The sequence below is a fragment of the Neltuma alba genome, unplaced genomic scaffold (assembly GCF_004799145.2).
Source record: "Neltuma alba isolate B1F8T4 unplaced genomic scaffold, ASM479914v2 tig00012452_pilon, whole genome shotgun sequence".
NCBI lineage: Eukaryota > Viridiplantae > Streptophyta > Magnoliopsida > Fabales > Fabaceae > Neltuma > Neltuma alba.
Window position 1 is genome coordinate 294,688 of NW_021636931.1, and position 27,199 is coordinate 321,886.

Consider the following 27,199-nt stretch of genomic DNA (forward strand, 5'->3'; position numbering starts at 1 on the left):
ATGGTCTCTGACAAGAAACTTGTTATGAATGGAAGTATTCTTGCATTTGTAGCTACACCCATCATGCTCCTCAAAGCTGGTTTACAAGTTTTCTCTTTTTCATAACATTAACATTGTTCCAAGGTATTGGGATCGTGTTGATCATCCCAGTGAGTGTGACTCCTTCATCCAAATGCTCAAGGTCCTCATATGTCTATTCTATCTGCCTTCTACAGAACTATTTATATATATATATATATATTTTTTTCGAGGGTGAAAAACTCAATTTTTTGCACTAATTTTCTATATAGTGACATTAATTGGCAATAGCTCAAGTATAAACTCACACCAGAGTGAAAGAGAAGTATGCTTTCTTGATCCAACAAAAAACACAAACATCATTTACGAGGAAAAAGTTTGCATATGTTAGTGCATTTTGTTTAGAAAAATACTCCTGGTATGCTTAATGTAAGATTTAATCAGGGAGTTGATGTTGGTCCTACCAGAACATCTGTTCCACAAGTCTAGTAATTTTTTTCAAATTAACTTTATTAATATTCTTCTAATAATAATAATGAAGTAGAGGAGGGAAAGAGGGAATTAAGGAAAATACTTAGGATGTTCCAGAAAGAACATGTCATGTTAACTAATTCCAGAAAGAACATGTCATGTTAACTAATTTAACTAGCATTCTTAGTTTACTCAAATTAGTTAATTAGGTCTTATATTAAGGACCGGAGAAGTAACTTATACCCTTTGATTTTTTTGTTCTGTCTCCCATCCCCATCGGTGGCCTCAACAGTAGCGGGCATCAAATGCAAACCACAGTGGAGACCGAGTAGAACCTAAAGAGGGAAGGGAGAAGATCAACACATCATCTCATGCTTAAATCAGAATTTTTTTAACAGTTCCAACGCAGTCCTTGAAATGATACATGAACTGAGAGCATAAAATGGAGTTCATTAAATTCTGATGAAACCTGTAGATTCATTTATGGGATAAATGAGAATGAGAGTTGAAAATTTAGGTTTTGAAAATGAAAAATTGAGGACATTTTGGGGGGGGGGTAAAGTTGAAAGATTAGAGGGGAGAGATGATGGAAAAGAAGATCCAGAGATAAATGGGAAAAAAGAATTAAGATAATGAGAGGAAAAAACCAAGAGGTAGAATCAAATTCAAAATGAATGATTCTGTCTTTTTTTTTTTCCCTACTAAAAAAGATATTTAAGAGGCAGAACCATACGCTACCTCTATTTTATAAAAAGCTAATATTTATGAGGTCACGTTTGGTTCCCCAAATGCTACCACCATTTTAGTCAATGCTACGACTAACCAAAACCAAAAGTCAATGCTACAAGGATCACTACGCCGTTTTCCTTTTTAATTGTTGTGGGTCTCACGCTCCATTATCATACTACGTCAATTTTAATCATTATTAGTTGCATATGTAACTAGAGGCTACATCATTGAGTTCTCTGTACACGAGACATTTGGCCTTGTTTGTTTTCTATTTTTTTTTTATTTTTTGAAAACAGCTTTTTTTTGGTACTGTTTATGGGGCAGTGAGAAAAATTTTTATATGAATATACAATTTTACCTTTCATTGATTATTATGATGATTTTGTTTACATAAGATATAAAGTATATTAAATAGGGATAAAATTGAAAAATTATTAAATTTTAAATAATAGTTAAGAAAATTTAATATTTTTCTTGATCTATATGACACATATTAGAAGTGACTTATAAATAAGATCAGACGAGTGTGTTATTAAAATAAATTGGCTTAATGAGGTTGATCCCAATTGAAAAGGTCACCGAGTCTAGATTTGTGGGGTGGCTCTTTTGTCGAGTAAGGAGCCACTTGTTGCTTGCTTTAGAAAGGTGAATCTCGGGCAATGGGGAGGAGGGATCTCATATAGAAGCCGCATAATTATCGGACACTTTGGAGCATTCTGTACTGTGGATATAGGTATTCAGGTTGGTATCACAGATGAAGTAACGATGCCACTATATGTAAAAGTTTAATATAAATGTTTTGCTTCCCCCACCTGACAATTCGTGTTAAATGCTCCATACATACATTAATTAATATGCAGTATGGAAGTTGTTACTACATATTTGTGCCGAAAAGATTTGGGATTATAGGGTAATGGTTGGAAGACAGCTTGGTTATTCGATTTTCTCCGGTTGCGACAAATATTATTGAGGATCTGAAGGAGAAAGTAAAGGAAGTGGAGGATGGACAAACCAGTGTGCAACATTCATTTGAAGTCAAAGTTGAGCATTGGATGAGATAACAAGGCAGATATATATGACAATTGTGTGAAGAAGAGATATATAGTCAGCCTTAAGGTGTGTTCAAATTAATTATTTATGCTTCTTTTGTCTCTTGTTTTAACTTATTATAAAACTTCAGACTTATGCTATGAAAATCAATTTCACTAAAATTACTTTGTTCTTTAAAAGGAAAAAAATGAGTTAATTACTTCGCTTAGGATGCTATGGCATTTTGCGGTTTTTTATTCTTTAATTAATGTAGTTTTGATAAACTTTACGATGGACTTGCCCCACATATAGTTATAGCTTTAGAATTAATTTTTTAGTCGAATATTATTCTTTTCAATATTTAACAAGCTTAACCTTCTGGGAAAAAAATTCCAAAGAATATTTCATCTTATATAGATGATGTTGGAAGTGGTTGATCTGTATATGTGAATTAAAATGAGAAGTTGATTAAGAATATGTCTGTATTGGATAGTTAGTTAATTACTGGGTTGATTTTTCTCTCGGACGCAAACAAAGTGCTGAAAATACGGAAATAAAAATTGTAATAATACAGTTACCATTAATTCAATCATAAAAATTCTAACAATGCTAAGATGTAGTGCATGTGTATTATTATAAGATTGGTTTTATGTTTACATTATAAGCATGCAACAATTTCTTGAAAAATTCGGCGGTGCAAAAAGCTTTATTTAAATATTTAAACAGCTCAAAGTTATTTTATTTTTGTCTTATTTCCTCTTAATAGATATGAATTCCAAAGAGATGTTCGAATTATCCAATTTAAACAGCTCAGTTCCATATTCATAGTGCGAAATTGTGTTTCATAGGTTTGAGCAAATCGGATCCGCAGAAGGAAGAGAATACTCTCAGCGCCTTAGCGTCGAATTTACAGCCGGTGAGATTAATCTAAGAATTCGCAATGTGTTACATTATTATGCTATTTAAAAGTTATGCTATCTCTTGTCTTAATTATAAGTTATTGTTGTAAACTACAAATGAAGTCTATAATTAGAATTGAAAGTAGTGTCAGTCTAGCTAGACCTCTAATAAATTTTACAGTTAAAATGAGTAAATCCAAGAGATTAGGTACTTCACTTCAAAAAAAAAAAATTAGAAGAAATAGTTTAAAGCTACTCAGTAATTTTATAGTATTGATCAGATTTGATTTTAATTTTTAATAGCATGATGATATGGCACATTATAAGCCGTTAGATTAACATGAACAGAGCATATCGGGATGCTAAGAGGATAAGAATCGCACCACACAGAAACACTTTAGAATCATTTTGAAAACACTAATTTTACTATGCACGAAATATATATGTGAAAAAAAATTTGTTTTGACTTGCGTGAAAGTATTTTCTTAAGTGATTGTGGAGTTTTTTAAGCACCTCGACAAGTTCAGAACTACACATATTTTGAGAGAAAAAACTCGAATTTTTGTATTTATTTTCTTCAGTGCCATAAATATAACAATAGTTGAAAGGACAATAGTTGAAACATGGTAGCGTTAGGTGCACCAAACACCACCTCATTGTCTTATTAAAACAATGTTTAAAAAAAAATAAAAAACAGTACCAAATGCTATCTCATAATATTTTAATAGTAATTAAAAAAAAAAAAAAGTAGCAGCAGCGCACTAAGTGCCGCAGCTTCGCTTAAAAAAGCAATTAATCTTCATAAAAGGTCATTTTTCTTGTTAATTGCTGTGGGTCTTGCAATGTTTTAAGTCAAATAGGCGCTGCACATCTTTGACTCCTCCCAAAGCCTCATATCTGCTTCCTCTTTCTCCTTCTGTATTTTCCTCATTTCGCAGCTTCTACTTTAACATTTTCTCAGAATTTCTTTGTTATTTGAAGTGTCTGATTCCTAAGCATCAACTTGCATAGTATGAAATAGCTCAGAAAACTGAGGAGTGTTAACTTCACTGCTGGGTGTCAAAACCTGAACAGATCCTGATGCTCCATCGAGCAGATCGCCCACAAAACCACATGCTAGAAAATTTTTTAAGGCAAAAAAAAAAAAAAAAACAGTGGACGGAGAGTTAAAATGACAGACAGAGAGTTAAAAATAAAGAGTAAAATGCTCTAACTTTCCTTACATTTTGTTCTAATTACACCGATCTCCCTTCTATTTTAAAAACATGCACTTAAGTTCAAACGGTTAACTCCGTTAAGAATATTCTAAAAAGATACCTTTTTAATTAAAATTTATATTAAAATACTTTTTATTTATTAATTTACAATTGACAACGATAAATCCCTAAATTTTGGCTAAAATTTTTTGAATAATTTAAAATGCTTTCCTTTTCCTTAATTTTATTTTTACAAATAGTTATTTGTTTAGTGTTATTATTATATTGGGATGGAGAATTAATTAATTTAGTTAATATAGAATTACAAATCTTGAATGGAAATTTGATTAATTTTTTAAATAAATATAAATAGACTTAATATGTTATAAATATTTCTAACGAAATTTTAAATAAAAATATTAAATTGTAAATTTTGAATGATTTTTATAGTCTCTCAAACTTAAACAATTAATATTATATGATGAAAAAAATATTTACTTAATATATTTTCTAGCCATTTCAAAAAACCTAAATAAATAAGTCTCATTATGTGGTGAAAAATTAAAATTATAAAATTTTGTAATATAGTCAAAATTAATAAATTTTATTGCATATTAAAATTTTTAAACTATATGTATTAAAATTATTTTTATATCATTTTTTTTAAAAATGCAAAATTTTAAATAATTTTAATGTTAAGGAGGGGTATTTTGGTTAAAATAGAAGTTTAAAAGTTAAACATAACGTTATCTAACCCTTTGATGAATGAAAATGAAATTTCAAATATATAAAGAAAGTTTGTGTAACATGTATTTTAATTTTAAGGGAGGTTTGTATGCATTTTCAAAATAAATGGGAGATTTCTGTAACTTCGGTAAAATAAAGGAATAGTTATAATATTTTACTCAAAAATAAAACAATAAAATCCTTCCAACGCAATATGGAGCTAATATACTTCCCCTGGCTCTTTAGTTGGCCACTTTTACGAGAAGCGAACTGAAACCGCCCCAACGTAATGTTTGAGCTTCTTTTTCAATAATTTTATTCTTAAGCACCCAACCAAAGTCCATAAAATTTGCACATTCTTAAATAGTGCATTTCAATTATTCAGAACTAAACAGCTAAACAATCAACTATAGGCAAAAAAAAATTGCATATAACTGGTAAATTGAATAACCTTTCTTGATTGAATATAATATATTTCATGCAGAAGTTAATTTAACTATTTGATATATTTATTACCTTTAGCAATATGAAAGTTCAAATTCATTAGCTTACATTCATAATTATCTACCAGGTTCCACCAGCTGAAAGAACAGACTTTTTTTTTGGCCAGATGAAAGAACAAATTATTGGTCAAATTTTTAAATTCTTCTGCTACACAAGAAATCAGTGACATTATGAAGCTCTTAAGATATTCTTCTTTACGTACCGCCAACAGATTAATCAAGTAATATTCATTCTCTGAGGATAGAGAATTGATAGAACAAATTTAGCAGATCATACTTCAATCAAAATGGGATATACCGTTTGTTGTTTCAAGTTCCTCCCCAGATATGACTCCACCACAACCATCGAGGCCTCCATCGTGGAACCACAAACGAATATAAGTTATTAACTAATTTAAATTTAACTAATTTTTTAAATATTCATAAATTAGTTGTCAAACTTGATGGAAAGTAGTATTTTATACCAAGTCGCCGGCCTCACTCATGTGAATCCAACCTGAGCAACAGGAAGTCTTCTCCTAAATTTTATCTCTAATGTTTGGCGGACCCACATGCCATTCTTTTCCATCCTTCTCTCATAAGGCCCAACTCAAAAAAGGGATATTTAAAAAAATTTCATGAAGAAGTGCATGATGGGAAGTGATTTTCATTTAATTATATTTTCTTTAAAACAATATCTTAATTGGTTTAATTCACTGAATCACCTAATAATTATGTCAATTGTTATTAAATACATGCGAATGGGAATGATGATAAAAGGGGTGGGCGTCTTTGCTGGAGTGAGCTCTCTTTACATAATTCTCTTGAAAGATTTCCAAAGAGCACATGGAATGGAAGGATCAAGGAGACCTCAGCAAAACATATATACAAATGCTATTTAGCTAACTGAAATCTTGCAATAATATAGATAATAATTGGGCAGTGCAGAAGTAGTTCCTTGCTGGCAACAGATTCATACTATTGAATCGGAAAAAAAAAAGGTTGAAATTTAATATATTACACAATTATTATTTTTGAATTTTGAGTCGATCTTTAACGTGAACTGTTCAGATCAAATTTTAATAATATAAATATCTTTATTTATTTTTAGTAATATTATAATAATAATTTCATGAGATATTAATTAAATATCAACTTTTTATTGCTTAATTAAGTGATAGGGTGGAATGAGGAGAAAAGGGGGGGGGGAAAGAATAAGGAGACGATATAAATCCATAGAGATCGTGATTTTATGTATTTTAGACTTTTCATTTTTCTCCCCAAAACTTTGATCAGGAAACAAATTGATTCCTTCAACATTTCAAATTTCATTGCACTAGTCACTGCGATGAGGCTAACCCAAATCAACCTTTAAAAAACGCCACATTTTTGTTTTTAATTGATTGCTGTGGAAGCAAAAGGACAAATACCACGGAGAATAATCAATCCCACGTTTAATCCGATAGTGAACATGCTTATCCCAATCCGTGAATGTGGAATGGGTACTTGAAATCTGGAAGACGGTGGGATTAATTTAATAATGTTAGTGGAAGTAAGTGGAGATTATTCTAATGAATGGATTAATCGGAGATTAATGGTGATAATCCCTAGATTAAAATGGAGGGCTAAGATCAGTTGCAAATGATCCCCATGCTGCCTAATGGATGAATGGCTAAGATCTAATAAAAATTCGGAAACAAAAATAAAATAGTAAAACCTAAAATAAGAGACATGAGGTGGAGAAGAAAATAAAATTGGAAAATAAAACTTCAAAGGAGAAATGTACGGGAATGGGTGTAGGTTTAAACTAATAAAAGAATAACAATGCAACCAGCCATAAAATTTTCAATATTAAGTATTTAGCACTTGTATATGTATAGAAGAAAATGGTTTTTCCCCGTTTCTTCAAATTTCCACTTTGCCAGCACTTTGCATTGATATCATTCAATCATAAAATTTAGAGAAAATCCCCAAAAGAAGTTACTGCTGGATTTCAAAATTTCAAATCAGTATTGGTTACTACACTTATAAAGAAAATGATTATAATTGAAAAGCAAATGATAACATATTGTTGTAGTAATTTCTGATTTAAAATTTTGAAATTCAACAATCAATTTTTTTTTGGAGAGTTTTTCTAAAATTTATGCCAAGGCATCTAATCCAAATATTTCTTTCAAGTGTATAAGAAAATCTAATCTGTGAGTATGAGCTGCTTCATATTTCAATTTCATTTGCAATTACTCCTCCGGTCCTTAATATAGGACCCAATTGTTGAGTTGGTTTTGGTCCTAAATATAAGACCCATTTCTCATATTTATTAATTTTCTCTAAATTACCATTATGGATACTCCCTCAATTATAATCAAGTAGAAGAGGGAGAGGTAGTATTAAGAAAGATGATTATGGTGTTTTAGGAAAAATGTGTCACTTTCCTTATAATTAACTAACTTACCTAACTTCCTTAATCTAATCAAATTAGTTAAATGGGTCTTATATTAAAGACCGGAGGAGTACTATTGTTTTCTAATTTACTTCACTTGTTTTTTTAAATAAAAATTTACAATTAATTTTTTGACTTTTACAACTGAGTTTCACATACTCACTCTGTCTCTTTTCATAAAAATAATCTCACAACCTAAATATTAAAAATAAACTATCTTTGTCTGAAAATTTAAACTTGTTTTTTCATTTATATGCTATTTATTATCTCTCGACATAAGTTTCTGCTCATTATCTCTCATATACTCTCTTAACAAATAAAGATATAATTGAAAATCCTACAAAAAGAAGAAGAAGAAGATATAATTAAAAAAATACGTATATATCTTATACCCTTATTGTTTATAAGTAAATTTAATTAACATTTTAAGCCACATAATTTTGATAGTTGTTCCTTATAATAAAGAACAGAGGTAGTATTATAAAATAAAAAAGATTGAGTTTTAATTGTATGAACAAAAAATGATTTTTTATTTAAATTTTAAAGAAAAAAATCATTTTGGAATTACCTATACTTTTTTTCAATTTTTACTTTGGTAACTATGTGTTTTTCCTCCTAATTAAATCTTTAATTTTGCTCTATCAACATCTTAGCTCTTGCATAGAGACTTAAAAATATTAATAGAATAAAGTTACAACAGCTAATGCTGTTAAAAAAAATTAAATGATTTAATTAAGAGAAAAAAACACACAGGTACCAAATTAAAAATTGATAAAAAGTACAAGCAACTCTAATATAGTTTTCCCAATTTTAAATCTATCTCGTCCATTTTGAATTTAATTACACAAGCAATTGTTATGATCGAATAGCACCCAAATCAATCTGAAGAAATATTTTTACTTTAACACTACTTTTTTGTTTTTAACTAGACTTTATGTTGCCGTACTTTGCTCAAGTATATTAAAAATAAATTGTAGTCAAATATGAAGTAATTTAATTTTTTTATCTCAAAAAATTTACAAATATGATCACAAAAAAAAGAATAGTCTAATTAAAGTTGCAATAGCTAATTGTAAACAAATTTAATATTATATGTATGAATTTCGTAAAAGACGATTAATTCGTTATTATTATTAAGAATAAAAAATATTTTCTGTAATTAAAAAAATTAAAGTTGAAAAACCTTATATACAGACTGAAGGAAAAAAGAAAAATGAAGTGCTGTCATGCATTGGCTAAATAAAAAAGGGAAAGATAACAGTTTCATTAGATTTTGAATCAAGTTCCTTCAGTTTTATTTTTTTTTTAGTTGAATCCTACTAATTTTTTTCATCAAATATGCAAGTCTTTCTCATATATGTTGCTTGCATACAATAGAGGAGAGATAAAGCTAGAGGGATTTAGGTTTGCCACTCCCAAAAAAAATAAAGCTAGAGGGATTTGATTCAAAATCCGATCAAATTGTAAATACTGTCAGATTAAGTTTGCCAATATAAAATAAGTATAAGAAGAGAGAAGGTGAAAAGAGAGAGGCGATTTCAAAATTTGAAATGTGACAAAGAAGCACCTAAGAAGAGAAGAGAAAAGAAGAGCTCATCACAATGATAACCACCGTGTGTTTATCAAATACAATCTAGACTATTTAAAATTTAATTTGAATGGTTTAAATTTAAAATTTTTAATCTATAATTTTTTAATAATAAATTTATTTTTTTAAAAAAAGTGATAGTTATAAGATTATTTTTATTTTAAATTTTATACATATTAAAATAAAAAATATTTAAAATATATAAAAAAATTTAGTTAAACATGCACCATTCAAAATTAATCTAAATAATCTAAATTAAGATCAAGACCCCGTGAGTATGAAATGCGCTAGACACGGCTCATTGGAGAATGACTGAATGAATAGGAATAAAATATATCTGTGACTTCCAGTCTTCTTTGTTTTTTTGACCGAAAAGTGACTTCCTCACTCTCACACTGTCACACACACAGAGTCCAGTAATATTTTTTTGGGAAAATTACGTATAGGTTCAACAGAAGGCAATTTATTACTCTGAAGTCCCACTAAATGTCAAAATCACTTACAGGTCCCAAGGGACCTCAGAGTAATATTTTCGATTTGTAAAATGACATTACTGCTTTTCATATTTTAGATTCACATTTGCTCTGTCATTGCGATTTACAACCTTAGCAGTGACTATTAACAACCCAATGAGAGGGCGTTAACAACCCTAGCAGTATCTGTTAACAACTTACTTTATAGAATCATATAACCTCCACATAAGAGTAAATTATAACCAAATAGTACAATACAACAACTTTAACACTAAAATAGGAAGCTTTTTGATATCATTAAGAATTTTAACTAGATCCAATAAGATTATAGTAATATTTTAATGAGAAGATCCATTTACAACTTCAACAGCGACTATAACAACCGAATGAGAGGACATTAACAACCTAAACAGTATCCGTCAACAACTTACTTTATAGAATTATATAACCTCCGCATAAGAGTAAATTATAACCAAATAGTATAATACAATAACTTCAACACTAAAATGGGAAGCTTTTTGATATCATTAAGAATTTTAACTAGATCCAATAGGATTATAGTAATATTTTAATGCGAAGATCTATTTACAACCTCAACAGCGACTATTAACAACCAAATGAGAGGGCATTAACAACCTAAGCAGTATCCTTTAACAACTTACTTTATAGAATCATATAATCTCCATATAAGCGTAAATTATAACCAAATAGTATAATACAACAACTTTAACACTAAAATGGGAAGCTTTTTGATATCATTAAGAATTTTAACTAAACCCAATAGGATTATAGCAACATTTTAATGCGAAGATCCATTTACAACCTCAATGGTGAGTATTAATAACCCAAAGAGAGCTGTTGACAATCTAGGCAGTATCTGTTAACAACTGACTTTATAGGATAATATAATCGCTAACAACTATATAAGATTAACTTTAAGACAATTTAGTTATAATTTAGTTAGTTATAGTTAGAAGTTATATTATCCGATAAAGTTAGTTGTTAACAGACACTGCTAAGTTTGTTAAAAGTTCTCCTTAGGTTATTAATACTTACTGTTGAGGTTGTAAATAGATTTTCGCATTAAAATATTACTATAATCCTATTGGATCTAGTTAAAATTCTTAATGATATCAAAAAGCTTCCCATTTTAGTGTTAAAGTTGTTGTATTATACTATTTGGTTATAATTTACTCTTATGCGGAGGTTATATAATTCTATAAAGTAAATTGTTAACGGATACTACTTAGATTATTAATGCCCTCTCATTCGGTTGTTAATAGTCGCTGTTGAGGTTGTAAATGGATCTTCGCATTAAAATATTACTATAATCCTATTGGAACTAGTTAAAATTCTTAATGATATCAAAAAACTTCCCATTTTAGTGTTAAGTTGTTGTATTATACTATTTGGTTATAATTTACTCTTATGTGGAGGTTATATGATTCTATAAAGTAAGTTGTTAACAGATACTGCTAGAGTTGTTAACGCTCTCTCATTGGGTTGTTAATAGTCGCTGCTAAGATTGTAAATCGCAATGACAGAGTAAATGTGAATCTGGAATATGAAATATTTTTTTGAGAGTCCCTTGGGACCTGTCAGTGATTTTGACATTTCGTAGGACCTCAGAGTAATAAATTGTTTCCTGTAAGACCTGTACGTAATTTTTCCTATTTTTTTTTAATTTCGTTTGATTTTGCCAAGGAAGGGAATCTGATTCCTGCTTCTTCATTGCCATACTGATACTACCCACTCATTCCTTTATGCAGCACGAGAGACTCTAAGATCTACTCCTCCCAACCTTCAGATCTGCTTCTTTTTTCATAGTTTCACATCACCCCCCCACTTTCCTGATTTCCCAGCTTCTTCTTTAACATTTTCTCTCAAACTTCCTGTGTTCTTTGAATTTTCTGATTTTCGTTTTATTTTGTCTTTTCTGGACGCTGAAGAAGAAATTCCGATCTTCTTCCTTTCATGGGCGCATTTCACTCAGTTTTTGTTATATTTTTGTTTGTTCTCGTGGTCTTCCTTCATAATTTCACCGCATTTCTTACTTCCTCTGTGTTTCTTGATTTCTCAGCTTGTTATTAAACATCTTTTCTGTAATTCCCCTTTTATTTTCTGATTTCTGTTTTCCTTTCTGTGTTTCATATCAAAAAAGTTTTTTAAAAAAATCTAAAATTTTCTTCTCTTGCATTTTTCGCCGGCACCTTTATTGTGACCACTCTCAAGTTTACTTTTTGCTGGTTTTCGATATTTCTTCCACGAAAAAATCCAAACAAAAAAAAAAAACATTGCACTTTGAATTTATCACTAGCCGCGTCGTAAAAAAAGTGCGTTACTCCCTCTGCTCTGTTTTCTCTGAGTTCATCTTCTTTTTTGTTTTCCTTATTTTGTTGATGTTGATTTCCCGTCTGTTCCTGTAAGTCAGTCTTTCTGCTAAAACCTTTGATTGTCGTGAAGATCTGCTTCTTAAAGTTGTTCAAAATATCATAAAAAGACAGAGGAAAAAGGTGGTCATGTTGGTTTGTGTTGGATCACCAAGGAAAACTGATTACTGCTGGTAGATCGGAATCAGATTGGGAAGCTTCACATGGTTATTGTAAGTTTCTATTCAATTTGACTCTCAAATTTTGCGGCAAAATATTCTCCTCCTTTAGAATATTTATGAGGAAAAATAAGAAGCAATGTTCTCTTTACACGTTGGTAATATGTCCAAAAGCATAAATTTATGCGCTTATTTTTCAGTAATAAGCTTGCCTATGCCCATACTCAACCTACATGGTGAAGTGTTCTAGAATTCCAAACGAAAGCCCAAAAAAAAAAAAAAAAACCAAAAAACACTAATTTGCTGGGAAAAAAATCATTTATTTAAAGAATTCTTTAAAAAAATCCTGAATTTTCTCGTTTTGCATTTTTTGCTGGCACTTCTCTGTTGCTGTGATCATTTTAAAAAAAAACAAAAACCTGCCCTTTTCAGTTTGTGACAGCTCATATATCTCCCAAAAAAAAAAAACTAGTTTAGTTGATGTTGTTTTCCCTGTTTGATTTCGCAAGTTCATCATCTTTCTTCAAAAACTTTCAGATTTGTAGTTGTCTTCGATTGTTGTGAAGCATCTGCTTGTAAAAGTTGTTTAAAACACCACAAAAAGGAGCTCTCTCATGGTGTGATATGTGTTGGAACACTGAGGAAAGCTGATTACTGCTGGGAGATCTGAGGTTTATATGCCTTCAAATTGCAAAGTTTCATGCTGTAAGCTAGAAAATATAGATTTATGCCAAAGTCAGTCTGTGTTTAATTTATGTGTACTTACAAAGTTCAATTTGTGTTTCAACTTTTGCAGCGTATTCTTGTGTTTCTGAATATAGAGAGCAACCAAGAAAAAGAAGAAGAAAAGCATTCCAGCCATAGTGCAGATACTTAGGTTTGGCTCCCTCATTTTAATATTTGACTATTTTCTTCAAAACTCTCATTTGCGTGGCTTTACTTTGTAGTCACTCCTCCTCACTAAAGCTTCGAATCTGCTTCTTCTTCTTCATAGATTCACAAATCTCCTACTTTCTCCCTTCTGCTAATTTCTACTTTTTTCATAGTCTCTCCTGTCGCTAAGGACACTGATCGCAAAAAGTCAACCCTAAACCTGCCCCGCTCTCATAAATAACCACTTTATCAATTTTACTTTATTTTTTGAATTAAAGAAAAATAAAGAGATGTCTACATTATACACGACGTAATATGTACATATGATATTGATATCCCCATGTATGATGCCTTTCCTATTCCATTTCCTTATTCTCACTGTTCCTTTCACTCCTTTCCTCCTCAGTTTTTGCTTCTCAATTTTAAAATTTTTGAATCACTATTTTTTATTTTTAATATAAAACTTAGCTGACTAATTTAAAAATATTAAAAAAATAATAAATTAATTTAAAGTATTTATATTTATTAATTTTTTAAAACTAATTTGCTTTATTTATGAATTGATATATAATCTAATAATATGCATAATTATTTTAGAGAGATCATGTTATTTATGCTATAATTAAGAAATTTACTAATTTTTTAATTTCTCAAAACTAATTTCTCTCCAAATTATAATGGATAAGATTATCATGACGGAGTTGTAACTTAGTGTGATCGCATGAGTAGTCTTGTTTGTTTTGATCATCATCAAATTTATTTCTGTAGTTTTTTTGTTTCTTGAGAAAATCATTTTCTCATTCAGTTTTGAATTTAATATTTAATATTTAATGTTTTTCTATCTTAATTAAATATTTAATTTTATTTGGTTAGCATTGTTAATAGTAGCTGACAGCGCAAATGGAGCAAATTTCAGGAGTTGATAATTCTAATAGAATAAAATTAAATAATTTAATTAAAAAAATACATAGATACTAAATTAAAAATTTAAGAAAAATGAAACTACTGAAGTAAAAAACATCACAAATGCTTCTTAAAATTCTAATGGAAAGTTGAAAATATCACAACTTATTTTTCTTGCAATTACCCAGCTCTTCGACCATAAAGAACCCCCGAAGTGAAACCTCCTTGCTTCAGGATCGCGTCCGATTCCGCCAGTGCCCTTTTGCTATTTAAATAGGTCCATCCTTAACATAACATTCAATTACTTAAGTTAGAGGGATTAAAAAAATTATTTTAAAATTTTTTTGTTATTTTTTAAATTAATTTGTCTAATTTATAGACTGGTATATAATCTAATAATGTACATCAATATTTTTAAAAAGATAATGTAATATATGATATAATTAAATAATTTTGTTTTTTTAATTTTTTTAATTTTTAAAATTAGTTAATTAAGTTGAAAAGGAGTATCAACGCTCTTTAGAAGAAAGGACACGCAAATAATTCTCCTAAACCGTACAACGTGTTTTCCCCCCTAATAATAATAATAATGTGAACCGCAGTGTCCGAACCGTTCTACATTGACTTGCCTCCACTTTGCAGCTACTCCTCCCAACTAAAGCTTCAGATCTGCTTCTTCTTCTTCTCCTTCATAGTTTCACAAATCTCCTAATTTCTGTCTTCTGCTAATTTTTACTGCCTTTTCAACTTCTCGTTTTACTCCATCATTTCTGCAGTTTTCTTTCTGTTATATGTTCCTCGACCAAAAACATGAAAAAGAAAATAAAAAATAAAAAATATTAACCGGAAACTTTGTGGCCACTCCTTCTAACTAAAGCTGCAGATCTTTTTCTTCTTCTTCTTCCTCTTCTTCTCCTCCATTCACAAGTCTCCTACTACTTTCTCCCTTATGCTAATTTCTACTGCTTTCTCAGTTTCTTTTTTCACTTCGTTATCTGTGCAGTGCCTTTTTCTTTTGTCTTTTCTCCACCAAAAAAAAAAGAAAAATCCTGAATTTACAGCCTTTTGCATGTTTTTTGCTGGCGCACTTGCAATTCTCTATTGTTAATGCTATCAACACTATTAATGGCAGTAACAATACTTTTTGGCTCTTCTCTGTTGTGATCATTTTCAACTATATTTTTCTGGTTTCGTGATATTTCTTCAAGAAAAAAAATCGTAAAAATAATTTGTTTAAAAAAACCGCTTTTTCATCATATTTGTGATATTTTGTTGTTTAGTTGTGATGTTGTTTTTCCTGTTTAATTTCACAAGTTCATCATCTTTTTTCGTAAACTTACACACTTTATAGTTGTCTTCTATTGTTTTGAAGCGTTTGTTTCTCAAAGTTGTTCAAAACACCATAAAAAAAGACGTCTTTCATGCTTGATCTGTGTTGGAACACTGAGTAAAGCTGATTACTATTGGGAGATTGAGGTTTACATACGCCTTGAAAGTGCAAAGTTTGACATTGGCCACTACTGTAAGTTTGAAAATATAGATTTATGCCAAAGTCAGTCGGTGTTTAATTGATCTGTAATTACAAGGTTCAATTTGTTTTTCAACTTTTGCAGCATATTCTTGTGTTTCTGAATATAGACAGCAACCAACCAGAAGAAGAAGAAACCTGTTGAAGAAGAAACCTGTTCCAACTTCCAGCCATATATTGAAGGCAATTTACTTATTAAGGTGTGGCTTCCCTATTTTTACATTATCTCTAAGGATGCCCCCTTGTATTTTTGGGGCTAAGATCCGAGATTTTTAAGCGAAAAATTAATCGTTTTGGTCTCATAATTTTAATTTGATTATTGACTGAACTTTAAGTCTTTAACTATGTATAATTCGATCCATTAAATATTAATTTTATTGAAACTTTGACTAATTGGTTCTTCTAGCTTTTACTGTTGGAATCATTAATTAGTCCCTGAGTTTACATGTGTAAAACAAGTTTGAAAATATATGTTATGAAATTATAATTCTGAATTAATTTTAAACAGCATTTTATTAGAGAGAGATATTTTGGCTTAAAATGTGTAATTTAACAATCAATTAATATTTTGGCATGTGAAAATAAAATCTTGAAAATGTAAATGTGGTTTGTTTTGTACAATTTTCAAACATTTTCGCAACGCTTTGTTCTTGCCTTTTCCTTAAAAAAAAAGTATTTTCGCAATAGCATTCAACAATCTTAAATAAGGTAATTGTATAAGTTATATGCTATGTTGTAATTTATTCAATATAAATAATCAAATTAGTGATATTTGTTTAATTCATGTGAATTAATTAATTAGTTTATAAATTTAAAACCAAAAAGAGCAGTAAAGTAACAATTGTTTGGGGGGGGGCCACGCGCCTTTTTGTCACTTCAGAGTTAATCTCTATTCTTCATTTTCAACGTTTCGTAACACACGGTATTATGTGTTTTGCCAATGTGATGTGCTTCAAATCAACTTCAAAAAAGTGCCTTTCCTTTAATGCAGCCCTTTTCTTTTAACTAATGTGGGTCTCATTCATCGCTATATGCTACATTGACTCCTCTGTGCACGAGAGCCTTGGCGATCTACTCCTCCCAAAGCCTCATGCCTTCTTCTTCTTCGGCATTTTCTCAGAAATTTTTTTCCCTGAATTTTATTCCTTTTCTTGGCACTTGTCACTAATTTCTGCTATATTTTTGTTGGTTCTCTCTGTCTCCTTTCATAATTACACAGCATTCCTTACTTCTTGTTTCTTGATTTCTCAACTTGTTCTTCAACATTTTTTCTGCAATTTTTGTTTTCTGATTTTTGTTTTTCTTTCTCTTTTTCTTATTAAAAAATAAAAGAAAATCATAAGTTTTCTCCTTTTGCATTTTTTGCTGGCACTTTTCCTTTACTGTGGTCATTTTTAACTTTGCTGGTTTTTTATGGTTCTTCAAGAAGAAAGAAAACTGCACTTTAAATTTATGTCCTAATTGTTTAATGATAAGCTTGCCTATCACCTTATCTCAACTGCATGGTGACGTGTTCTAGAATTTCAAATATCTATTTGCAGGGGGTGCAAAATTTAGTGATCATGTCTTGATGTTGCATGAATGAAAACAAAAAATACTCTGACTGCAAATAATTTAATATTGTCAATCGTGATCATTTGAATGACCAAACTCTTGCTTTGATTTCCACAGGGCGAAAAAGGAAAGACGGGAAAAAGTGGAAATCAAGTTTTCATCGTCATTAATTCGGAAAAAAAAAAGGTGAGACATTTGTTAAAAGGGTGCCAATATTTCTGCATCAGTTCACAACCCAAGTTTAATTGAGTTTTGGCTATGTTTTTAACAGAGTGCAAATTCAATGGATATCACTTGCGGAACATTGAGTAGTTTGGTTGACAAGTTCCGGGATCTAGTGATCGATCTAACCTGGGAGCAGCTTCGTTATCTGTTTCAGTATCACAGAAACATTGAGGAGCTCAATGAACGACTTGAGGAACTCACCCTTGAAAGAAGCTCCAAACAACAGCAAATAGATAATGCTAAAAAAAATTTAGAACAAATTGAAGAGAAAGTTGAGCATTGGTTGGGCAAAGTAGATGAGATTTTAGAGCAAACACAAATGTTTCATGAAGAAGAGAGTCAAGCAAAAACAGAGTGTAGCGTAACTTCCTGTCCCAACCTGTGGCTACGTTATAAACTAAGCAAAAGAGCAAAGGCAATGGCACAACAAGTTGTTGAAATCTATGGAAAGGGAAACTTTGATAGATTTTCATATCCTATTCCTCCCGCATCGATGCCAGAGGTACTCATCAGAGAAAGCAATGAAGGGATTGGTTCAAGAACGCAAATTTTGAATCAAATTATGGAGCACTTACATTATCCTAGTGTTAGTATTGTTGGATTGTCTGGGCTTGGTGGTGTTGGCAAGACCACTATAGCTAAAGAGGTAGCAAAGAAGGCGAAGAATCAAACCATGTTTGAAAAGGTGATCATGGCAACTGTTTCTGAAGAATTGAACATTGAGAAGATTCAAGGCGAGATTGCAGAGAACCTGGCTTTCCAACTCAATGAAAAATCTGAAGGAGTAAGAGCTCGTCGTCTGTGTGAGAGGTTGAAGCTAGAGAAGAATATGCTCCTAATATTGGATGATCTTTGGGAGGAACTTGATTTGGGCAAAGTTGGAATTCCCTTTGTTGATGTTGGAAGTTATAGCAAAAAGAATGAAGGCTGCAAAATTTTACTAACTTCAAGGAATAAGATGCTGTTGTTAAACCGCATGAAATGTCAAGAAATTATCGAAGTGGATGTTTTGTCAGAGGATGAAGCATTAGAGTTGTTCAAGAGGACTTCTGAACTTCCTATTGACTCAAGCACTCCTGACAACTTGATATCTATAGCCTCTCAGATTGTTCGAAAGTGTCATGGCTTGACATTAGCGATTGCAACAGCTGCCAAGGCATTAAGGGGAAAAAATCTAGGTGAGTGGCAAGAATTCTACAAACGATTGAATCATCCTTTAAGGAGAAACATCACAGGAATTAAAGAGGTGGATGCGATATTGAAGTCGAGTTATGATTGTCTAAGCTCAGAGAAAAAACGTATGTTCTTGCTCTCCGCCATGCTGTCCCATGATCCCTCAATTGAGGACCTGCTCATGTACTCTATGGGGTTAGATATTCTTGACGGCATAGAAAAGATAGAAGATGCCCACAGTGGAGTCTCTACTACCGTAGGTGATCTAAAATCATTAAACTTATTTCTTGATAGCTTTTCTAGTCACCGCTTTACAATACATGACGTCTTTCGAGATGTTGTATTATCGATCACACCCAACGAATTAAATGCATTCATTGTGAGGCATAGAAGCTTGACAGAATGGCCAGACCCAAAAAAGCTCGAAGACTACAAGGGAATTTGCTTACAGAAGAGTGACATCAGTGACCTTCCAGAAGAGCTGCACGGTTCAAGATTAGAATTCTTTCTGCTAGACAGCACCGAACGTGATTTGGCCATACCTAAGATGTTTTTCAAATCATCAAAGGAGCTGAAAGTGTTGGCATTTACCAATGTAAATTTTTCATCACTACCATCGCTCATGTTCCTGCAAAAACTAAAAACATTGTGTCTCCACTCTTGTTTGCTAGAAGACATAATTGAGGTTAGAAGCTTGAAGAAGTTAAAAGTCCTAAGTCTTGCTTACTCTGAAATTCAACAACTACCTATTGAATTGGCAGAGTTAACTTCTTTAGAAATGTTGAATTTAGCCCACTGCTCCAAGCTCAAAGTGATTCCACCAAAACTGCTATCTAGCTTCAAAAAATTGGGGGTTTTGCTTATGGCAAATAGCTTTCACCAGTGGAAAGTTGAAGGATCTACCGAAGCTAATGAAAACGCGAGTCTTGACGAGTTGAAGGGCTTGCCAATCTGTTCTCTAGATATTCATATTCCTAATGTCTCGATGTTGCCGGAGAATTTGTTCTTAGATATGAATTTGATGAGATACAAAATACTCATTGGGAAGCACTGGAAATGGTGGACGGTCAGCTATAAAACTTCAAAGGTGTTGAAACTTGAGCTTGAGAGTGATATCTATTTGAAGCCTGGGGTTCGAAAGTTGATGAAAGGAGCTGAAGATTTGTGTTTATATGGATCTAATGGGCTTGAAAATGTTCTACATGGTCATGATGGAAGATCATTTCTGCATTTAAGGCATCTTCAGATTGAAAGTAACGATGCTATTGAGTCCATTGTTTGGAACTCAGCACATCATGAAGCAGCAACAAATAACATATCCAATAAAATGTCTGAGTCGCTTTTGAACAAGGTATGTTCAGATTATTTTATTCACATTTTTTCTTATTTTATCTTCCTACGAAACTTAGCTTCAAACTTGTATGCAAAAATCATTTTCACTAGAATTACTTGTTTTGCTGCTAGGCTATTATGGAAGGTTGCAGCTTTCTATTTTTTTAATGACTTAAAATTAGCTAATAAAAGAGAAAAGCTAACTCCAAGTATTAAAATAAATAATGATGCCTCAAATTATTCGTCAGCCTAAAAGCACCTTAATTTGATATTTTTGGAAATTGTCCCTGTCACTAAAATATCTGAGAATGTGGCTCGTGGTTTTGATGACTAATCATTGTAATTATTCTTATTTTTTTTGTTTTAATTTTCTGACAAAATTTCAAACTTAGTTACCTGCAAAAATTAATTTTTACTAGAATTGTTTACTTTAGTGTCATGCTATTGTGGCATTTTTCAAGTTTGTTCTTATTTTGTTCTTTTTTTTTTATTTAACGTACCTACAAAAATTACATTTACTAGAAGTATTTGCTTTGGTATTAAGCTTGCTAAAATAGCATTTTACAGTTTTTTTTTCATTTTTTGATTACTTTTTTTCTGAACTTGGAATTTCAAATTGAACTTTCAGCAATCTCTTTAAAAATGTTGTGGATGAGAGTTTTATCTAGACATTTAAAAAATCTTTCATGAAAAGGAAGTCTGTGAATTAAAAGTGATTTTCATTTGATCATATTTTCTGTAAACTACAGGTGTTGCTTCCTAAATTAGAGATATTGCGATTATTTAATTCAATCAGTTTGATTCCATTGATATGGGAGGACCAACTTTCACACAACTCATTTAGGAACTTGAAAACATTGTTTGTGAAAAATTGTCGCTTTGTGAAATTGGTGCCCCTTCGTGTGCTGAGATCTTTCAACAACTTGGAAGAACTAAAAGTTAACGACTGTGACACGTTGGAGTTGGTGTTTGATTTTGAAGACTTGAATGATTATAAAGAGGCGGAGTCATCATCAGTGATTGTGCCATTGAAAAAGTTAACGCTTTATAAATTGCGAAAATTGAAAAATGTGTGGAGCAATCACTATAAAGGAGACGTCTCCTTCCCAAGTCTAAGGAGCGTGCATGTTTCCTCTTGTGAAAGCCTCGCTAGTCTGTTTCCTGCATCTATAGCCAAAGGCATGCTTCGTGATCTTGAAGAGCTTCGAATAAGCGATTGTGGTATAGAGGTGATTGTTGCAAAAGATCAAGTTTCAGAATCTGTTGCTCCTTTGTTAGAGTTTCCCAGGTTGACTCTCCTTGAGCTTTCTTCGCTTAAAAATTTGAGGAATTTCTATCCACAGAGACACACATTAGAATGGCCACATCTTTATCAATTATCTATTAGAAGTTGTGATGAATTGGAGATATTTGAAAAGGAAGTCTCAAGTTCATTAGAAATACACAAGGAAGGGAGCTCATTAGACTCAAAATATCCTGTACTGTCCCAATGCAAGGTACATCTCTAAATTTGCTATTCATGTGTTATTTATTTTAAAAACAATATAATAAAAGAGCAAAAAATAACTTTAAGCATTAAAATAAATAATGAAGCCTCAAATTATTTGTCAGTCTAAAAACACGTTAATTTGATGTTTGAGTATTTTAATATATGAATTGTTCCTGTCACTAAAATATCAATGGGAATGTAATGTAGCTCATGGTTTTGATGATTGACCATCGTAATAAACCTTTGGAATCCCTTTTCAACAATATGGTATTTTCATGTTGTTTTAATTATTCTTTTTTTTTTTTTTAACTTTGTGACAAAACTTCAAACTTAGTTACCTGTAGAAAGTGATTTTTGCCGGAATTATTTACTTTGCTATCAGGCTATCATGGCATTTTTCAAGTTTGTTCTTTTTTTTTTTTGTAATGTATCTACAAAAATTACATTCGCTAGAATTACTTACATTGTTATCAGGCTTGCTATAATAGCATTTTACTTTTTTTTTTTTGAATTACTTATTTTTTTTATCTTGAATTTTCAGATTGAACTTTCAGCAATCTCTTGAATAATATTGTGGATGAGAGTTTTATCTAGACATTTAAACAATCTTTCATGAAAAGCAAGTCTGAATAAAAGTGATTTTCATTTGATCATATTTTCTGTGAACTGTAGGTGTTGCTTCCAAAAATAGAGATATTGCGATTATCTAATTCAATCGGTTTGATTCCATTGATATGGGAGGACCAACTTTCACACAACTCATTTAGGAACTTGAAAACATTGTTTGTGAAAAATTGTCGCTTTGTGAAATTGGTGCCCCTTCGTGTGCTGAGATCTTTAAACAACTTGGAAGAACTAGAAGTTAGGGACTGTGACACGTTAGAGTTGGTGTTTGATTTTGAAGACTTGAATGATTATAAAGAGGCGGAGTCATCATCAGTGATTGTGCCACTGAAAAAGTTAACGCTTTATGCATTGCGAAAATTGAAGAATGTGTGGAGCAATCACTATAAAGGAGACGTCTCCTTCCCAAGTCTAAGGAGCGTGCATGTTTCCTTTTGTGATAGCCTCACTAGTCTGTTTCCTGCATCCATAGCCAAAGGCATGCTTCGTGATCTTGAAGAGCTTCGAATAGAATATTGTGGTATAGACGTGATTGTTGCAAAAGATCAAGTTTCAGAATCCATTGCTTCTACGTTTGAGTTTCCCAGGTTGACTCTCCTTGAGCTTTTTTGGCTACAAAATTTGAGGAATTTCTATCCACAGAGACACACATTAGAATGGCCACATCTTTATCGATTATCTATTGAATTTTGTGATGAATTGGAGATATTTGAAAAGGAAGTCTCAAGTTCATTAGAAATACACGAGGAATGGAGCTCATTAGACTCAAAATATCCTCTACTGTCTCAATGCAAGGTACATCTCTAAATTAGCTATTCATGTGTTATTTATTTTTAAAACAATCTAATAAAAGAGCAAAAAATTAACTTTAAGCATTAAAATAAATAATGAAACATATTTTGTGTCACAGTCCAAGAGCACGTTTGAATTTGATATTTTTGAGTACTCAAGTGTGTGAATTATTCCTGTCACTAAACCATTTATTAGAATATAAGGTAGTTTAGGATTAATTTGGTTATCCACTTAAAAAGCTAAAAAAGAATAATTCATAATAATTATTTTAATTAATAATAGATATTAGAAATTAATTAAATAATTTTCTATTTTTTCTCTTTTAAAAAAAGTGGGTCTCCAATTCTCGGCTTTCCATCTTCATGGAAAAGAGGTGTGTCATTGAATCAAGGGAGGGGATTTTTTTTTTCCTTTTTTTCAAGCGATTATTAGCTTTAATTGGATAATCTTTTTTAAAACAAACGAAGATCAAAATAACGTTTGTATGTTATAATCAAAGATACAAACTCCAGTCTAGAAATTTATATTCATTTTAATGTATCATAATTAATATTTGTAGTTACAAAATACATGTATGTCAAAATTGTGGATGCATCAAATTTAAATTTGAAGATATCCTCCTAAAAAAAGGCACACGGCTGGATTTTGACGCATTGATTAGTTGTTACATTTAGTTATGATTTATTTATTGTGCAGGTCACTCATAATTTGGAGGAGTTGACATTAGAGAGTAAAGGAGCTGAGATGATAGGGAGTGGCCAGCTTTCCATGTACCACTTCCCCAAAGTAAAACTGCTTCATCTACGTGCTGATAAAACAACGACTATTTCATACAAATTGTTGTTGAAGAGCTTTCCAAATTTAGAGGAGATGACACTGGCGGGTCACATTAAGAAGGCTTCTGGAGGGGATGATGTTCCTCTTCCAATAAAATTGACTCTCAAATCTATTTCCAAAATCACAAGCTTGGTACCACTCTTAGTTTCTTCACCAAATCTCACACATCTCAAAGTGACATATTGTGATGAGTTGACCACTCTGATGACGTCATCAGTTGCTCGAAGCTTGGTCCATCTCACAAGTCTCTCAATTAGTGGGTGCGATGACATAAAGGAAATTATATGGAAGCAAGAAGGAGAGGATGATGACGATGAGGAAGTCGTTTTCAGCAAGTTGCAGCATTTGAAAGTTGAACGGTTACCAGAATTGAAGAGATTTTGCCGCTACAATTATACTTTCAGGTTTCCATTATTGGAACAGGTGATCATAACAGGATGTCCGAAATTCAAAGTATTCTCTCCAGGACTCATTGATACACCATCTCTTAAAAGCGTTCTACTGTCACAAGATATGTATGGAAAACCTCATGAAATTTGGGACACCAATCTTAAAAATACATTCTACCAACAGGTACGTCTAGAATGCTCCCTTCTTCCTATTTCCAGCTTTTACAAAAATCTAAATCTATAAATGTTCCATTGTTATGATATTTAATATAAAAATACCTATACGTGTTTCGGTTTTGAAGTTTCTACTAAAATTTTAGTTATCATTTTTTAATTACGTAACTTTAATTACAAAACATCCCAAAACAATTACATCATAATTAATTAATGGGATACACAGCGAAATGTTTCAGTAAGAAATGAAAATTTTTTCCCCATATATACCGTTATTTATGAGGGAAAAAGTAAGAGACAGAAATAGAGTAATAACGAGAAAAAATATGAAAGATAAGATAATATACCAAGTTGTCAGCCTTTTAATTAATGCAATGTATAAAATTAATCAGAGATAAAAAGGGTAAAAACATATTAAATGTTTAGACAAATTCAAGTTGGCTCTTATAAAAAAAACTAAGACAATTCAAATTTCAAACTTTTATAAAAAGAACTGGAGGGAGTAGTTATCATTTTTTTTAATTACATAAGTTTAATTATAAAATATCCCAAACAATTACGTCATAATTTAATAACTAATGCGATACACAGCAAAATGTGTCGGCATTAATGTTTCTTGACGTGGCTGATATAATTATTTCTTTTCCAAGATTAATTATGAAAAATAAATGAAATCAAAATGTTTCACACTTCTAGTGAGCGCATTTGATCTTGGGAGACAATAAAAAACAAAATAATATTACTGATTCAATAAGAAGTTGCAACATAATTACTAAATTAATATTACCATGCTTCTGACTCAATATCTGTTTTACAGAGATTTGTGGCATCAAGAGAGATGGTGTTAGATGAGTATGATGTTACCATGATAAGGAATGACCAATTTCCAGTGGATTGTCTTGCTCAAGTGGAAACTCTGGGCATAGACGGATTTGATGATGAAGGGGCAACATTTCCGCATACATTGCTTGAAAGATTTCCGCGGCTGACTGAGCTTCGTGTGGAGGATAGTTCTTTCGAGGAGATATTCCCATCACCCATTGTTCATCAAAATCAACTTCTTCATAATTTGACAGTGCTGAAGGTGTCCCAATGTCATCAGCTCATCCATTTAATGACAAATTCAGCTGCCAAAACTTTGGTGAGTCTTGAAACATTGGACATATATTATTGCGAAAAGATGGAGAAAATTGTAAAGAATGAGAATAATGACGATGTGGAAGGTGGAATCACGTTCAGTGCGTTGAGAAGATTAAAACTCATGCATCTACCAAGATTGAAAGTGGAAGGGCATAAAATGGATTTCAGCATTGAAGACCCAGCAACAAATAATCATAAGGTATGTTCAAATCAATTTACAGTAAAATATACTAACTAGCCCTGTGTTTTATAGAAATCTTCCCTTTATTTTACAAATATATATATAACTCCCTTAAAATTAAAATGCATGTTATACAAATCTCCCTTGTATATTTGACTTGAAATTCCATTTCCATCTATCCAACCGTAAGGTTACAGTTAAGTTTGACCTTTAAACTTTTATTTTTACCAAAATACCCCTCCTTCACATAAAAGTTATTTAAACATTCATTTTTTTGCAAAAAAAAATTTTAATACCACAAAAAAAATTTTAATACATGTATTTTCAGACTTTTTAAAATGTAATAAAACTTGTTAATTTTAATTCTATTATCAAATTTTATAATTTTAATTGTTTGTCACGCATATTGAAATTAATTTTTTAGGTTTCTTTAAATGGCTAAAAAATATGTTGAATGCATATTCTTTTCGTCATATAAGATAGATTATCTAAGTTTGATAGATTATAGAAATTATTTAAATTTATAGTTTAAAATTTTTAAAAAAATGAGAAATATTTATAACTTATTTGGTCAATTATATATTTATTTAAAGAATTAACCAAATTTCCGCTCACTAAATTACTTATTTTCATTCCTAATATGATAAAAACGTTGAACAAATAACTAGCTGCAAAAAGTGAAAAAAATTGAGGAAAAGAAAACATTTTAAATTTTTCAAAACTTTTTAGCCAAAATTTAAGAATTTAGTATTATGAAGGATAAATTAGTAAATCAAAAGTATTTTAATATAAATTTGAATTAGAAAAATATTTTTTTAGAATATTCTCAATAGATTTAACTATTTGGACTTAGGTTTATGTTTTCAAAATAGAAGGAAAATTTGTAATTAGGGCAAAATACAAGGAAGGGTAGTATATTTTACTCATCAATTTATTACTGTTTTTTTAAGACAAAAATTAATTTTTTTCTTATCTAGTATGTTCTTTCCTCACCAAGATTTTCTTATTTTATTAACTTCTTAATTTCAAACTTATGCTGTGAAAATTAATTTCATTGGAATTATTTACTCTGTTCAGTAAAAATATATTCTTATTTTTTCTTGTCTCAATATATCAAAAAAATTATTTCACTTAAATTACTTACTTTGGTATTAGGCTAGCTATTGTAGCATTTTATAGTTCTCTTGTTTTTTAGTTAGTTATTTCTGTTTGGTGAACTTGAAATTTGAAGTTGAACTTTTGTCAATCTCTTGAAGAATGCTGTGGTACACGAGATCTATACTTACACATTTAAACAATCTTTCATGAAACTAAGCCTTGCAAGTCAACAGTAACTTTGTTTTCGTTTTTTGCCAAAAGATATTCGTTTAATTATATTTTCTTTCA

At 30.9% G+C, this 27,199-nt stretch overlaps 1 protein-coding gene across 1 annotated transcript; it reads left to right on the plus strand.

Moving 5' to 3' along the window:
* On the plus strand, positions 1-26,726 carry LOC114727176 (uncharacterized). The gene is made up of 10 exons (XM_028913891.1): positions 1-79; positions 15,829-15,897; positions 15,989-16,086; positions 17,575-17,643; positions 17,729-20,206; positions 20,937-21,683; positions 22,349-23,095; positions 23,789-24,502; positions 25,310-25,831; positions 26,667-26,726. Exons 1-10 carry the CDS (start codon positions 1-3, stop codon positions 26,724-26,726), a joined length of 5,583 nt encoding a protein of 1,860 aa, XP_028769724.1.
* Positions 26,727-27,199: the final 473 nt, after the last annotated feature.